Source organism: Oncorhynchus gorbuscha, linkage group LG08 (assembly GCF_021184085.1).
Source record: "Oncorhynchus gorbuscha isolate QuinsamMale2020 ecotype Even-year linkage group LG08, OgorEven_v1.0, whole genome shotgun sequence".
In the NCBI taxonomy this organism is placed as follows: Eukaryota; Metazoa; Chordata; class Actinopteri; order Salmoniformes; family Salmonidae; genus Oncorhynchus; species Oncorhynchus gorbuscha.
The window spans coordinates 27268405-27282943 of record NC_060180.1 but is presented as its reverse complement, the minus strand read 5'-3'; the positions used below and the strand labels follow the sequence as shown (position 1 = coordinate 27282943).

The 14539-nt window shown below is 40.4% G+C and overlaps 1 protein-coding gene and 2 long non-coding RNA genes across 3 annotated transcripts; 1 reads left to right on the top strand and 2 right to left on the bottom strand.

The window, feature by feature from the left end:
• Window positions 1-4461: 4461 nt before the first annotated feature.
• LOC124040819 lies at window positions 4462-5953 on the bottom strand. Its single transcript, XR_006839802.1, has 2 exons — window positions 5841-5953; window positions 4462-4664 (listed from the first exon to the last, which is right to left on the bottom strand). It is a non-coding gene; the product is annotated as an uncharacterized LOC124040819 (long non-coding RNA).
• LOC124040818 (DENN domain-containing protein 10-like) lies at window positions 5287-10090 on the top strand. Its single transcript, XM_046357921.1, has 10 exons — window positions 5287-5407; window positions 5640-5797; window positions 6545-6741; window positions 6835-6914; window positions 7023-7171; window positions 7347-7458; window positions 8312-8412; window positions 8947-9054; window positions 9213-9307; window positions 9485-10090. Exons 2-10 carry the CDS (start codon window positions 5752-5754, stop codon window positions 9650-9652), a joined length of 1056 nt encoding a protein of 351 aa, XP_046213877.1. The 5' UTR covers window positions 5287-5407; window positions 5640-5751; the 3' UTR covers window positions 9653-10090.
• Window positions 10091-11160: 1070 nt separating this feature from the next.
• On the bottom strand, window positions 11161-14331 carry LOC124040817. The gene is made up of 2 exons (XR_006839801.1): window positions 14290-14331; window positions 11161-12502 (listed from the first exon to the last, which is right to left on the bottom strand). It is a non-coding gene; the product is annotated as an uncharacterized LOC124040817 (long non-coding RNA).
• Window positions 14332-14539: the final 208 nt, after the last annotated feature.

The window sequence follows — 14539 nt, the reverse complement described above, 5'->3', positions numbered from 1 at the left end:
AGTATTCCCTCTCACCCCCCCCCCCTTTAAGATTTAGATGCACTATTATAAAGTGACTGTTCCACTGGATGTCATAAGGTGAATGCACCAATTTGTAAGTCGCTCTGGATAAGAGCGTCTGCTAAATGACTTAAATGTAAAAATGTAAATGTGAATTTTGGCCCATTCCTCCTGACAGAGCTGGTGTAACTGAGTCAGGTTGTAGGCCTCCTTGCTCACACACGCTTTTTCAGTTCTGCCCACACATTTTCTATAGGATTGAGGTCATGGCTTTGTGATGGCCACTCCAATACCTTGACTTTGTTGTTATTAAGTCATTTTGTCACAACTTTGGAAGTATGCTTGGGGTCATTGTCCATTTGGAAGACCCATTTGCAACCAAGCTTTCACTTCCTGAGGACATTTCTCCAAAAACTATGATCTTTGTCCCCATGTGCAGTTGCAAACCATAGTCCAGCTTTTTTATTGAGGTTTTGGAGCAGTGGCTTCTTCCTTGCTGAGCGGCCTTTTTGGTTATGTCAATATAGGACCCTTTTTACTGTGGATGTAGATACTTTTGTTCCGGTTTCCTCCAGCATCTTCACAAGGTCCTTTGCTGATGTTCTGGGATTGATTTGCACTTTTCGTACCACAGTACGTTCATCTCTAGGAGACAGAACACGTCTCCTTCCTGAGCGGTATGATGGCTGCTTCGTTCCATGTTGTTTATACTTGCATACTATTGTTTGTACAGATGAACGTGGTACCTTTAGGTGTTTGGAAATTGCTCCAAAGGATGAACCAGACTTGTGGAGGTCTACAATTGTTTTTCTGAGGTCTTGGCTGATTTCTTTTGATTTTCCCATGATGTCAAGCAAAGAGGAACTGCGTTTGAAGGTAGTCCTTGAAATACATCCACAGGTACACCTCAAATTGACTCAAATTATGTAAATTTGCCTATCAGAAGCTTCTAAAGCCATGGCATCATTTTCTGGAATTTTCCAAGTTGTTTAAAGGCACAGTCAACTTAGTGTATGTAACCTTCTGACCCACTGGAATTGTTATACAGTGAATTATAAGTGAAATAATCTGTCTGTTAACAATTGTTGGAAAAATTACTTGTGTCATGCACAAAGTAGACGTCCTAACCGACTTGCCAAAACTATAGGGGGGGGGGGGTTCGTGACATTGCTGTAACTCTTTAAAATATATATATATATTTCACCTTTATTTAACCAGGTAGGCTGGTTGAGAACAAGTGCTCATTTACAACTGCAACCTGCCCAAGAATAAAGCAAATCAGTTCGACACATACAAGAACACAGTTACACATGGAATAAACAAACTTACAGTCAATAATACAGTAGAAAAAGCCTATATACAGTGTGTGCAAATGAGGTAAGATAAGGTAGGTAAGGCAATAAATAGGCCACGGTGGCAAAGTAATTACAATATACCAATGAAACACTGGAGTGATTAATGTGCTGAGATAAGGCAGGGCTTTACCTAGCAGAGACTTGAAGATGACCTGGAGCCAGTGGGCTTGGCGTAGTGTACGAAGCGACGGCCAGCCAACAAGAGCATACAGATTGCAATGGTGGGTAGTATATGGGGCTTTGGTGACAAAACGGATGGCACTGTGATAGACTGCATCCAATTTGTTGAGTAGTGTTGGAGGCTATTTAGTAAATGACATCGCCGAAGTCGAGGATCGGTAGGATGGTCAGTTTTACGAGAGTATGTTTGGCAGCATGAGTGAAGGAGGCTTTATTGTGAAATAGGAAGCTGATTCTAGATTTAATTTTGGATTGGAGATGCTTAATGTGAGTCTGGAAGAAGAGTTTACAGTCTAATCAGACACCTAGGTATTTGTAGTTGTCCACATACTCTAAGTCAGAACCATCCAGAGTAGTGATGCTGGACGGACGGGCAGGTGCGGGCAGCAATCGGTTGAAGAGCATGCATTTAGTTTTACTAGCATTTAAGAGCAGTTGGAGGCAAAGGAAGGAGAGTTGTATGGCATTGAAGCTCGTCTGGAGATTAGTTAGCACAGTGTCCAATTAATGGCCAGAAGTATACAGAATGGTGTCGTCTGCGTGGATGTGGATCAGAGAATCACCAGCAGCAAGAGTGTCATCATTGATGTATACAGAGAAGAGAGTCGGCCCGAGAATTGAACTCTGTGGCACCCCCATAGAGACTGCCAGAGGTCCGGACAACAGGCCCTCAGATTTGACACACTGAACTCTATCAGAGAAATAGTTGGTGAACCAGGCGAGGCAGTCATTTGAGAAACCAAGGCTGTTTAGTCTGCCAATAATGTGGCAGAGTCCAAAGCCTTGGCCAGGTCGATCAATATGGCTGCACAGTAATTTATCTTATCGATGGCGGTTATGATATCGTTTAGGACCTTGAGCGTGGCTGAGGAGCACCCATGACCAGCTCTGAAACCAGATTGCATAGCGGAGAAGGTACGGTGGGATTTGAAATCGTCGGTAATCTGTTTGTTAAATTGGCTTTCGAAGACCTTAGAAAGACAGGGTAGGATAGATATAGGTCTGTAGCAGTTTGGGTCTAGAGTGTCACCCCCTTTGAAGAGGGGGATGACCGTGGCAGCTTTCCAATCTTTGGGAATCTCAGACAATACGAAAGAGAGGTTGAACAGGCAGTAATAGGGGTTGCAACAATTTTGGCAGATAATTTTAGAAAGAGAGGGTACAGAGAGAGGCTGATTTGTATGGGTCCAGACTATGCAGCTCTTTCAGAACATCAGCTATCTGGATTTGGGTGAAAGAAAAATGGTGGGGGATTTGGCGGGTTGCTGTGGAGGGTGCCGGGCAGTTGACCGGGGTAGGGATAGCCAGGTGGAAAGCATGGCCAGTCATAGAGAAATGCTTATTGAAATTGTCAATTATAGTGGATATATCGGTGGTAACAGTGTAGCCTCAGAGCAGTGGGCAGCTGGGAGGAGGAGCTCTTATTCTCCATGGACTTTACAGTGTCCCAGAACTTTTTTGAGTTAGTACTACAGGATGCAAATTTCTGTTTGAAAAAGATAGCCTTAGCTTTTCTAACTGCCTGTGTATATTGGTTCCTAACATCCCTGAAAGTTGCATATCACGGGGGCTATTCGATGCTAATGCAGAATGCCACAGGACTTTTTTGTGCTGGTCAAGGGCAGACAGGTCTGGAGTGAACCAAGGACTATATATATTCCTAGTTCTACATTTTTTGAGTGGGGCATGCTTATTTGAGATGGTGAGGAAGGCACTTTTAAAGAATAATCAGGCATCATCTACTGACAGGATGAGGTCAATGATATTCCAGGATACCCCGGCCAGGTCGATTAGAAAAGCCTGCTCGCAGAAGTGTTTTAGAGAGCATTTGACAGTGAGGAGGGGTGGTCGTTTGGTCGCAGACCCATTACGGTTGCAGGCAATGAGACAGTGATCGCTGAGATCTTGATTGAAAACAGCAGAGGTGTATTTGGAGGGCAAGTTAGTTAGGGTGACATCTATGAGGGTGCCTGTGTTTACGGATTTGGGGTTGTACCTGGTAGGTTTCAACAAATTAATATGAATTTATATTCAATTTTTATGATACATTAATTTGCTTGGTAGGCATATGAGACAAATATAATCTGACATTTAATGTGAAATTAAAATCAGACATTGTGTGAACACATCCTAGTTTAATTAAATACAATTTTAGATACATTTATTGGTGATACATTGACATTCATCTTGAGGATACAAGGAATTACAGCTCCAATATTTACATTTTGGGGGGGACCCAATCAAATCTACATAGAAAAGGTATGTTATAGATCTGTCATTCTCATTGAAAGCAAGTCTCAGAAGCAGTAGATATGTGCTATGTGTGCAATTTCTATGCTTCACGTTCTTAAATGTCGTTTTTGAATTTTAAATTAGGCTTTGTACACCTGCTTCAACAGCTGAAAATACAATATTTTTTCTCATGGAAAATATATATTTCACAGCGGTTTAGTTGGTATTAGGATTATTTGCACTATACTTGCTTGTTTTGTCACATAAACTGAAATTAGGCGAACTATTCGAATTTTAGCAACCAGGAAATGGTGGAGCGACACCTGCATAGTGCATCAAATTGCAGCATCATTTTCCCAGTTGTCTCGAATGCACTAAGGTCGAATATTTTTTATTTTAATATTGTTTTGAACGCGGCATATGGAAGCGAGCGACAACGGTTTCATTACGGTCACGTGGGTCGTCCTGGAGTACGGATGAAAAAATAAGCGTCATTAACGGTCCAAGTCGCGCAAAAAGCTTCAAAATAGAGGTCCTCCGTTTACTTGAACACTCACAAATGGTACATTTGGCTGTATCAATACGCCTTATTCTGTTTCATTGTTCCTACCCTCCTCTTTTCATGCTATTGTAGGTGTTAAGTCTTATTGTTGAGTGCTAGTGGTTACATTAAATACATTAAATAAAACATGTAATCGGTACATGTAATTATTTTAATAAGGGGACATCGAAATGTGTATTAAACAAATTGCTTTTGCAGTCTTCAATATACATGAGTTCAATATTGTTAATTTAAATGATCTGTAATAATAGTTTATTTTTCATTTCACTAGATGGCACTGTTCTCCATGCTGCTCATATCCAGGCAGGTCATGCATCTATGTCATTGCAGGTTTCCTAGAGGGGAAATAACAATAGGTCAAGTGAGTTAGATTTTCATTTGATTCACCTCTTAGTTTTGAATACAGTAAAAAATCCCAGGTCAAAAATAACACAAAACACTGAATAGATTTTGTTCATAAACCATGCAAGTGGCACAATCATGAAATAAACATTGGGATTACGTTATTTGGTAAAATTCAATGCTATCCGGGATGGGACTGCTTTACCCTAATCTCTAACCCCTACCCTTACCCTACCCCAACCCTTGTGTTAACCATTGAAAATGTCAACTTCAATGGGGTAGGGACTTCCCAAGGATCCCCGTCCAAAGTTATCCCTGGACGGGGCCAATGTGAAAATGTTCTGTTCAAAACATGTTTAAATCCTGTTCTGTTACGAATTGACAGTAGTTAGAAAACCACTAACACTTCCAGCAACAGTGTTGGTATTGTTTTTTACAGGGCACTATAACGAAAAGCGTTATCATTAGGCTAATAATAATACAGTGAATCTATCTTTGTTCATTTTCAAATGTTTGATTAACTTTTAACTGTATGTTTTGTGGTTTTTAAATCAGTTACACGTCCTGTAACAGATTTTTTGGGGACTTTTATTTAGAAAATTTTACGTTTGATCACATGATCTCAAATGCGATTGGTTCACAATGCTTGTGTGTTTTGAAAGCATCAATGTTAGCTAATCATTTATACATTTTGTAGATTCGCTAAATCCAATCGCAGATCTGGACCAGACACACGGTACAGTAACTGTACTTTCAACTTTGTGTGTCCTATACTGTAGCTAGCTAGAAGCCTTAGACTGTTATCATCAAACTGTGCATAGCTTCTCAAATCAAATGTTATCACTGTCGAACTACTTGTAGCTAATCATTCATTGTGGCTAATTTGTTGATTTCGGTATAGCCTCTAACCTGCTAGAGCTAATGAACATGTTTTACTCTTCTTTCTTGCTCATCCTATCTTCAAACAGTTAGGAACAGCTAGCTAGCTGTTCGTTTGGTGAAAGTACTTCCTTGCCCAAGACAAGCTGTCATGCGTCCCTAATTGTCAACTCCCACAGTACAACAGAATTGTGATGGGATATGGCGGCACCAGAAACTCAGCTCATGTTAAGCGTTGGGTTAATTGGTAAGGAAAGACATATCCTTCCCCTTTTTAAAATTATTTTTACCGTGCTTTTTTTGGTTGACGCGTGCCAAGTTCGCTCCTGTTCGGCTTTGACTGGCATCACATGATATCAACAAAGATGTGTTTAACTAACCCAAGATAGACCACAGCTTGTCGTTTCCAATGGGAGCAAATTAATCATAGTGGGTAAAACGAGTGCTCGACGAGTTAGCGAGATCCTATTGGCGCGTTCTAGCTTATTTCCGTTAGGGAACGCCTACGCTGTGAACTGCGTGTTTGCTATAACTCAATTCGTCTTTACTCTCCTTCTAAATAACTACATTTGTAGAAACTGTGGCAAAGGGCGAAGTCTACAAAATTTTGTATGTTCTGTTCATAACAGATTCCAGTTTGGGGAACAGAACTGTATTGAGATCAAATGTTTAATTGATGAGAGAATTTGCAGAATTTCGGCCAAAATCCATCTCGTTCCAGTCTTCTCCCACTGCCCGCCAGTGGGCTTCCTCTCACTACCATATTTGGTAGTCAGTGGAAACGCCAACCGGATGCTTCACATTTATACATCCAGGGAAATATCTGTCTCATTGTTCTACCTGTGATATCAATGTGATTAAGTATTTTACCATCTTTGATTTTACTTCCTGTAAGCATGAGAACAGATTAATTTAGTTAAAGATCTGGTAATATTGATAATAATGAGTTGTGAAAACAATATGACACGTTATTCTCATATTCTTCCCCACACAGAGAAAGATGTGAATGCAGACACCTTGTGGGTGTGGTGCTATCCCTCAGTCAGTGCTGAGCTCCGGGAGGTCCTGCTCAGTAAGTGCTGTCTCAGACAGGACAGCCGAGGCTTGCACACTTTTGTGTTTGGCCAGTTCCGCCGTACCTGGTACTACATATCCACGGTAGAGGTGCAGGAACCAACCGCTCTAAAGAAGGTACAGTTAGTTTTGAAATTCTCCATTCATTTAAATAATTTGAACCTGTAGGTCTAATGATAAATTATTTTGCTCGTATTTCTCTCTTTTTAGGTCACACATTTTTCAATAGTTGTCACAACAAAGGACTTCAACCCTGAGAAGTATGCAGCATTCAATCGAGTACTATGCAGGTACAGCATACTACGCTAATGCACCCCCATGGCTAAATGTCTGCTTGTTTAATACTTCCCCAAAACATATTTCTTCATTCATTTCTTCATGTGTGTTTTATCATTCAGGATGTACATCAAACATGGGAGCCCCGTGAAAATGATGGAGGGTTACATTGCAGTCCTCACCAAAGGCTTCTGTCAGAGTGATGAGAATGGCTTCTTTCTCATCAAGGACTACGATGTCAGGAAGGCCTACTTAGCAGGCTCAGTGAAAGGTTAGACATGTACAAATATAAAACACTTATTACAGTATAAGGACATGATTGTTCATACAAGGTGCTTGACACTGTCCAGTTTCCTTATTGTTATGCAAAGAAGCATTTCCTTGAAGAAGCTGATCCCATTCGATTACCAGGATTAGGTAGACTATCTTGTGATTTACTGTTTCAGATGTGGTGTCCCAGTTTGGGATGGAGACCATCATCCTGTACACAGCCCTTATGCTAAAGAAGAGGATCGTGGTCCATCACCCTCAGGTTGAAGCACTGTTGGAGTTCACAAGGTGACTAAGGCGATAGAGAAAATGCACCGAGGAAAATACGGGCGACGATGTAACATGCGTTTCCCAAAACACCACCAGTGCGCAGAGAGGGAGAGTTCACGAAGTGATGTGATCGAAAGAAACCGCTGCTTTCGGATCAGCTTTCTCCCGTTCAAGTCTTACCTTAACATTAGAATTATTCCACAATACTGATGACAGATCAGCCCCTATGAGATATTATCACCTATGGCTACAAATATTGAGGCGGCTTATTCTAATTCTTATCCTATATGCACAAAATTAAGATTTGACACATTGTTTGTGCACATGTAGGCAGAAATAAGACAGTAGCATACAAATAGCTGAATTAAACTCAATTGAAATAACAAGAAATGTATTTCAAAATCATTGAAATAAAGTATAGTGCCTATACTGTATTTATTTGAAGCATCTAATATCCTTCGCTTGTTTGTATCATTTGCAAAGACATTGGCAACTTTCTATTTGTAGTCACAATCGGTTTAAAGTTATCAGCAGTTACAGAAAGACAGTGAAACATCTTGATGCGGAAGGGCAAAAAAGCATCTAACGACGCACTTAGCTGTCGCACTTAGCTGTTATACTAGTGGTCTGAGGCTGTCATTAAATAGCAAGCCTTTTCAAGTGCATCTTTAGTAACGATGGTTTTGGTAAACGGCTCTGAGATTTAACAATAGTCCTGATGAAGTTAGCCTTAAGATGATTTGGGGAAACTGGGCCCAGACCTTTGACTGTTCATGGACTTCATTGTTGAAGTGGATTACAATTGATGTTTTTGAGAGAACCAGACATCTTCATATCAAATGTATGATTTGATTGTATTTTCCCCTCCTAGAGCTCTTCCGGCTCTGACATGGCACAGGAAAGACTGGTCCATTTTGCACCCTTATGTCCACCTGACTGACAGTGAGCTCGAGAATCTCAGGACGTGCACTGGTGAGGATGTCTGGTTCATTAGATCCACATTAAAGCAAATTGATTCAGACCCCAGGGTCGTGTTCATTAAACACCAAAGAGAAGAACATGGACTGTAACAGTCAGGGACTTCCTTGACCTGTCCAATAGAATGTTCATTTTCTCTTGCAAAATGTTTTCCTTTGCGTGTCCTAATGAACACAACCCAGATTCCCATTGTCTCCCAACAGTCAGTTACACACACACACACACACACACACACACACACACACACACACACACACACACACACACACACACACACACACACACACACACACACACACACACACACACACACACACACACACACACACACACACACACACACACACGAAGACTCATGCAATAATCGACTTGCAGTACATTATTTTACTTGCCTATTGTTTTGAAAACATGTTCCTTGGAGATTCTCAACGTAGAGTTCTGTGAGTACCCCCATCTGCACTGTCCCTGAAAAGCCTTATGGTGAAGAAATGAATAGTTGATTCACCCATATGCTCACTGTCTCTGCAGGGTACGTCGCAGGATTTGTTGATCCAGAAGTGAGCAACAGATCGGACTTGTTTGACGTATATGTAAACCTCCCAGATAGTGAGATTACTATATCCCAGAGTGCCAAAGGTGGGTGCCTCAATTCTAATCTCCTTCCTATTACTGTAAAAGACAGTCTGGCCAAAGTGAAGAATGCTCTGTATCTAAAAATATAAATAACGGAATGTAGAGAAACCTCCATTTCTTAAACCATATGATGTCTCTCCTATCTACTCTATACACCAAAGAGGCCATGTCTATGGGAAAGCTGCACAAAGACATTGGGCTCGTCATTGTCCAGTCTGCAGAGAATGCTGATAGAACAGACGGGCAGATTATCAAGGTGAGAGTTGAAAGTACACATGACATCCTTTACCATTCATTCTTCAGTGATCAGAGAAGGTGTGAGGTATGCCTTTTCAAAGATGAACAGTGTTCATACAGTAAATATGTTATAATAAGTATCCCGGTATTTAGCACAATTACGAAAAAAGCTGTCTGTTTGCTATGATGTTTTCAGGACATTTCCATAAAGACGAGGGAGATCCTTGCTAACTTGGCGTCATTAGCCGAGGAATGTGAGAACTCTAAAATCACCCTGGAGACCTTAAAGCAGCGCCACTTCCCGCCTGCTACAGAGAACTTCCTGTTTCACTTGGCAGCTGCTGAGCAGCTCCTCAAGATATGACCCTTGATCTCCTACATCATGTAACATGCCATGTGGTGTGAGAACACTGAATATTAGCATAGGCATTCATCTATGTAATTATACATACAGTGGCATGTTAAGGAGAATGGGAAGAACTCAGGTGTTAGGTATTGCACACAATTGCATTCCTGACTCTTAACAATACCAACAGAGCCTACTTTTCACAATGTAACAGACAAATGAGATATACAGACATTGTCTTGTTTTGACAATAATACAATAACAACATTTCCATAGCATTCCATAGTTCAGCAATTCAATAGTTAATCTTAAAACCGCTAACAGATTAATTTGAGTTCTCAAGAACCTTGATTTAGCATGTTATATTTCAGAATTAAAGAAAGCGATCTATGTGAAATATTGTATACTGAACAAAAATATACAATAAATGTAACAATTTCAAAGATTTTTATTGAGTTACAGTTCATTTCAGGAAATCAGTCAATTGAAATAAATTCATTAGGACTTAAAATCTCTGGATTTCATATGACTGGGAATATTGTTGGTCAGAGATACCTTTACAAAAAGGGTAGGGGCGTGGATCAGAAAACCAGTCAGTATCTGTTGTGACCACCATTTGCAGCACGACACATCTCCTTCGCATAGAGTTGATCAGGCTACTGGTCATGGCCTGTGGAATGCTGTCCCACTCCTCTTCACTGGCTGTGAAAGTTGCTGAATATTGGCGTGAACTAGAACACGCTGTTACACATGCCGATCCAGAGCCTCCCAAACATGCTCAACAGATGACATGTCTGGTGAGTATGGAGGCCATGGAAGAACTGAGACATTTTCAGTCTCCAGAAATTGTGTACAGATCCTTGCGTCTTGGGGTCGTGCATTATCATGTTGATACATGAGGCGATGGCGGCGGACGAACGGCATGACAATGGGCGTCGGGATCTCGTCACGGTATCTGCATCCAAATGACCTTCGATAAAATTAAATTGTGTTCATTGTCCGTAGCTTATGCCTGACCATACCATTCCACCACCACCACCATGGGACACTGTTAACATGGTTGACATCAGCAAACCGATCGCCCAAATCAAAGTTTATTTGTTACGTGCACTGAATAAAACAGTGAAATGCTTACTTACAGGCTCTAACCAACAGTGCAGTATCTACGTTTAAAAAATAAATAAATAATGCCATACTGTGTTTGTGAGGCCGTTTGGATCTACTTCCAAATTCTCTAAAACTACCGGCGGTTTACGGTAGAGAAATGAACATTAAATTCTCTGGCAACAGCTTTGGTGGACATTCCTGCAGTCAGCATGCCAATTGCACGCTCCCTCAACTTGAGACATCTGTGGCATTGTGTTGTGTGACAAATCTGCACATTTTAGAGTGGTCTTTTATTGTCCCCAGCAGAAGGTTCACCTGTGTAATGATCCTGCTGTTTTGTCAGCTTCTTGATATGCCACACCTGTCAGGTGGATGGATTATCTTGGTGTTGTGGAAATTACCACCAGGGGCAGCTGAAGTCAATATTAAATTAATCATTCTTTATTATCAGCAAGCTGGAGAGGTTCCAACAAACTTAATGCACCATAGTACATGTCAGTTGTGGCAGTCCCGTTCTCTTATATACTGCTTACACAGACAAGTTATATTTGCATGATTTACATTACTCATAATTAATTCATAATTTATATTTGGTTCCTGTATGTGATCGACCAATACCTCACCACACGGCTTCTCTCCAAGCTGAGACCTTGAAACTGAGATATCCCTTTTGATTCCCAGAACAATGTTCTGGGCGTACTGCCAATTGGTCTGAGGAGGAGGTCACAGTCACCTGCATGAACCAAGAAAGAAGGAAAGGAGATACTGTGTACAATTCAATGCTATCTCTTCAGACAACATTTTCCCGCACATTCCCTGCTTTTATCACTGTGATAATTATCATTACATTTTAAGGTAAGCATCACATTATAGCTTCTATCAAAATACACAAGTAAACTAAATTAATTCATAAAACCACAGACACTTTCAAACCCTTTATTCTGGGTTGTACAATCCAACTAGTAACTGATCGTAATACCATAGCCCTTACTTGTAAAACCATTGCAGTAGAATGATACAGTTACACATATGCTTCATAAAACCACAGACACTTTCATTTATGGATTCTGGCAATGACATTTCAGATGGAGCTTTTGTTGCGATTGGCATGTTAATGACAAATTGGTATCTCAATGCATTTTTTTTGTCTAAATTACTATGAATTTTGCAGTGTGCAGACCACAATCAACCTGATACCCTAAATAAACCATTTTGGACAAGCCTAAATCAAATATGGGCACGGTTGACCACCACCGGTTGCCATTCCCTGGCATTCATTCTTCTTGCGTTTCTTCATTTTCGTCTTCAGTTTGACCTACCAATGGCACATGTTCAATGTAGATGGCCCTTAATAATGTTCCAATGTCAATATCGGAGGAATAATCTGATTTTTGCAAACGGCAGACAAATCACTCACCTGAACTGCCACCTTTACAGTCCATTATGTCTTCTCCATTTTCTGACCAGTACACAGAACCATGAGAGATGTCTGGACGGGACCTCTCTCTATGCTCACTCCACGTGGACTCATGCCACACTCCTGAGAGAAAAAGCAGTTGATAGCTTAGACTGGATACTGTGCACAGGTTGCTGACTCAGACTCAGGTCTCCGGTAGAAGTGGTGAAGGACAGGGGCCATAGTGAACACCATTGTTGCGTTGCCGTCACTTCAGCCGGTTGGAGGGCGTGAGGCTCACTCGGTCTAATTATCCCTTCCATGAAGTCTTGATAGATACCATCTGTGGTCACCTTCGCCATAACCTCAAGAGAGGACAGACCAGAACAACAGTTTAGTTAAGGGTATTTCTGATTCAGGAAATCCAGACAAACTATTCATTGTATGACAAATTAATACTACCACTAATATTCTTAATACAAATGTCAAAGATAATAACAACGCACTGTTGAAACCATTTTTGAAAATAGGCTTCTCCTCCCCTATCACATTGGCAACCTCACCGCAGAGATACAGGGTCAGGAGTTAGAGGGCTAATCCTGCAGACCCAAACTGGTGCGATTTGTGTTACAAAAACAACAACAGCAATATACTTCTTCATATAAACACCTTATCCTTTATCCAATCAAGCTCTCTGTAAGGTTACCTGCTTTGGTCCACATCAATATTTCATATGCACCGAGGGGTATAGCAAGTAATGGCATAGTCTCAGCACTGTCTGGTAACAATCCACAAACCCAACAATCTGATACATTCTGTAGTGCAGAGACATTGCTAGATAATTGCAAGAAAGTGTTTGACCCAGGGAAAACTTCAATCCATTTGGAGTAACTGTCAACCATTACCAACATATATGTTTTCCTTTTACAGGCAGGCATGTAAACAAAATACATTTGCATATTTACCAAAGGGCCCCAGGGGACAGGTAATTCTCCCTTTGGACACATGACTCACATCGGGATTCATGCGTCCAAAAAACAACACTGCCAGTTAAATAACATTTGTACTAATCAGAAGAACAAAAACAATTTTAATTACAACCCTTGATAACTCCAGAAGGAAATAATTGTATCCCATAAGGTCATTCAAGGCGTTGTAAAATAGACTAGAGACAGGTTTCCCTCATTCAGGGGCAGCGCTCTCTCCTTCTCATGGTCTGAATCACACATAGGACTATTGATAAATTCTAAACTTCTTCCTAATTATAAGTGTTTACATATTACAATTAAATCTCACCCGATGTCTCTAGCCTTAATGAGGCCATTCAACCCCAGTAAGTGAATTTGTCTTTGCCTTTTCTTTCCCTGTATTCAGACTCGTTATCTAAAGACATTTCAAATATTTCTGTACCAGGTTTACATGGGGTTTTTCATTACATTTCTTATCAGGAGTATTTGCATGTGTGCAACCAAAATCCGGAAATTAGAAACTTCAGAAAATGTTATTTGTGTGCTCTTTAAGGTGCATTTTTTTCCCCCAACCTATGAAGAACCCACTAAAACCAAATATAAAGACCCAACACAATAAATCAAACACGGTATTAACACAAATGACAAATATTCATAACAGGTGGGTTGTGTGTGGGTGCTGGCATGTGTGGTAAAATGTAGGGTAAAAACAAACAAAATGGCCAAGCCTTACTTAATTTGGAACTGTGTAAAAAAAAAAAAAACGTAATCGAGCTTACTGCATCTTGGGCAGGAAGTCTTGATAAAACCATGCATATACAGAATCGTACTTCAGATACAGTGTCCTGGTAAGCAACATAGGCACTTTCTTATCATTTTGATTTGTTGCATTGACTTGTTGCTGACTGCCCTTTTGACATCAACTAGTCAAAATATGAAACCTGTTGTTTATAAAATCTGCTATGTCCCTCAAAAAGTAGGCGCTGTCTTATCAACTCAATACTCGGTACTGAAACATTTACTTGGACTTACTTCAATTTTGGACACAGATCCACGTATTGAAAACAGATTCTTGTTTTAGATGACATTACCTTCTTACTTAAATTACTGGTGTTACCAAAACTATATAATTGAGAAATAATCATTGAAAATTGTCAAAACGTCTCTTATTCAATTAGTCATACCTCTGTCCCAAATGTCCCAATGTATCCCTTACAGCCTGTTTGAGTTCAGTGAGTACCACTTATTTTCACTGGCTGCTTATCTATTTGTCCACAGGAAGCTTATCTCTAACCCAAACACCAGATGGCAGCCTCTAATTTAATATCTGTCCCTCTGTTCGTAATGCAACTTTGTATTGAAACTTCAGCTTCTTCAAATTACTAAAATGTGGCATTATTAGAGTGCTATCTGAAAGCCACTAATATTGCCATT

Excerpts from the sequence above, each read along its gene's own strand:
- LOC124040818 (XM_046357921.1), top strand. The coding sequence starts at position 5,752 with ATGGCGGCACCAGAAACTCAGCTCATGTTAAGCGTTGGGTTAATTG. Across the intron at positions 6,915-7,022 it reads TTCAATCGAGTACTATGCAG|GATGTACATCAAACATGGGA; the intron begins GTACAGCATACT and ends TTTATCATTCAG. Across the intron at positions 9,055-9,212 it reads TATATCCCAGAGTGCCAAAG|AGGCCATGTCTATGGGAAAG; the intron begins GTGGGTGCCTCA and ends TATACACCAAAG.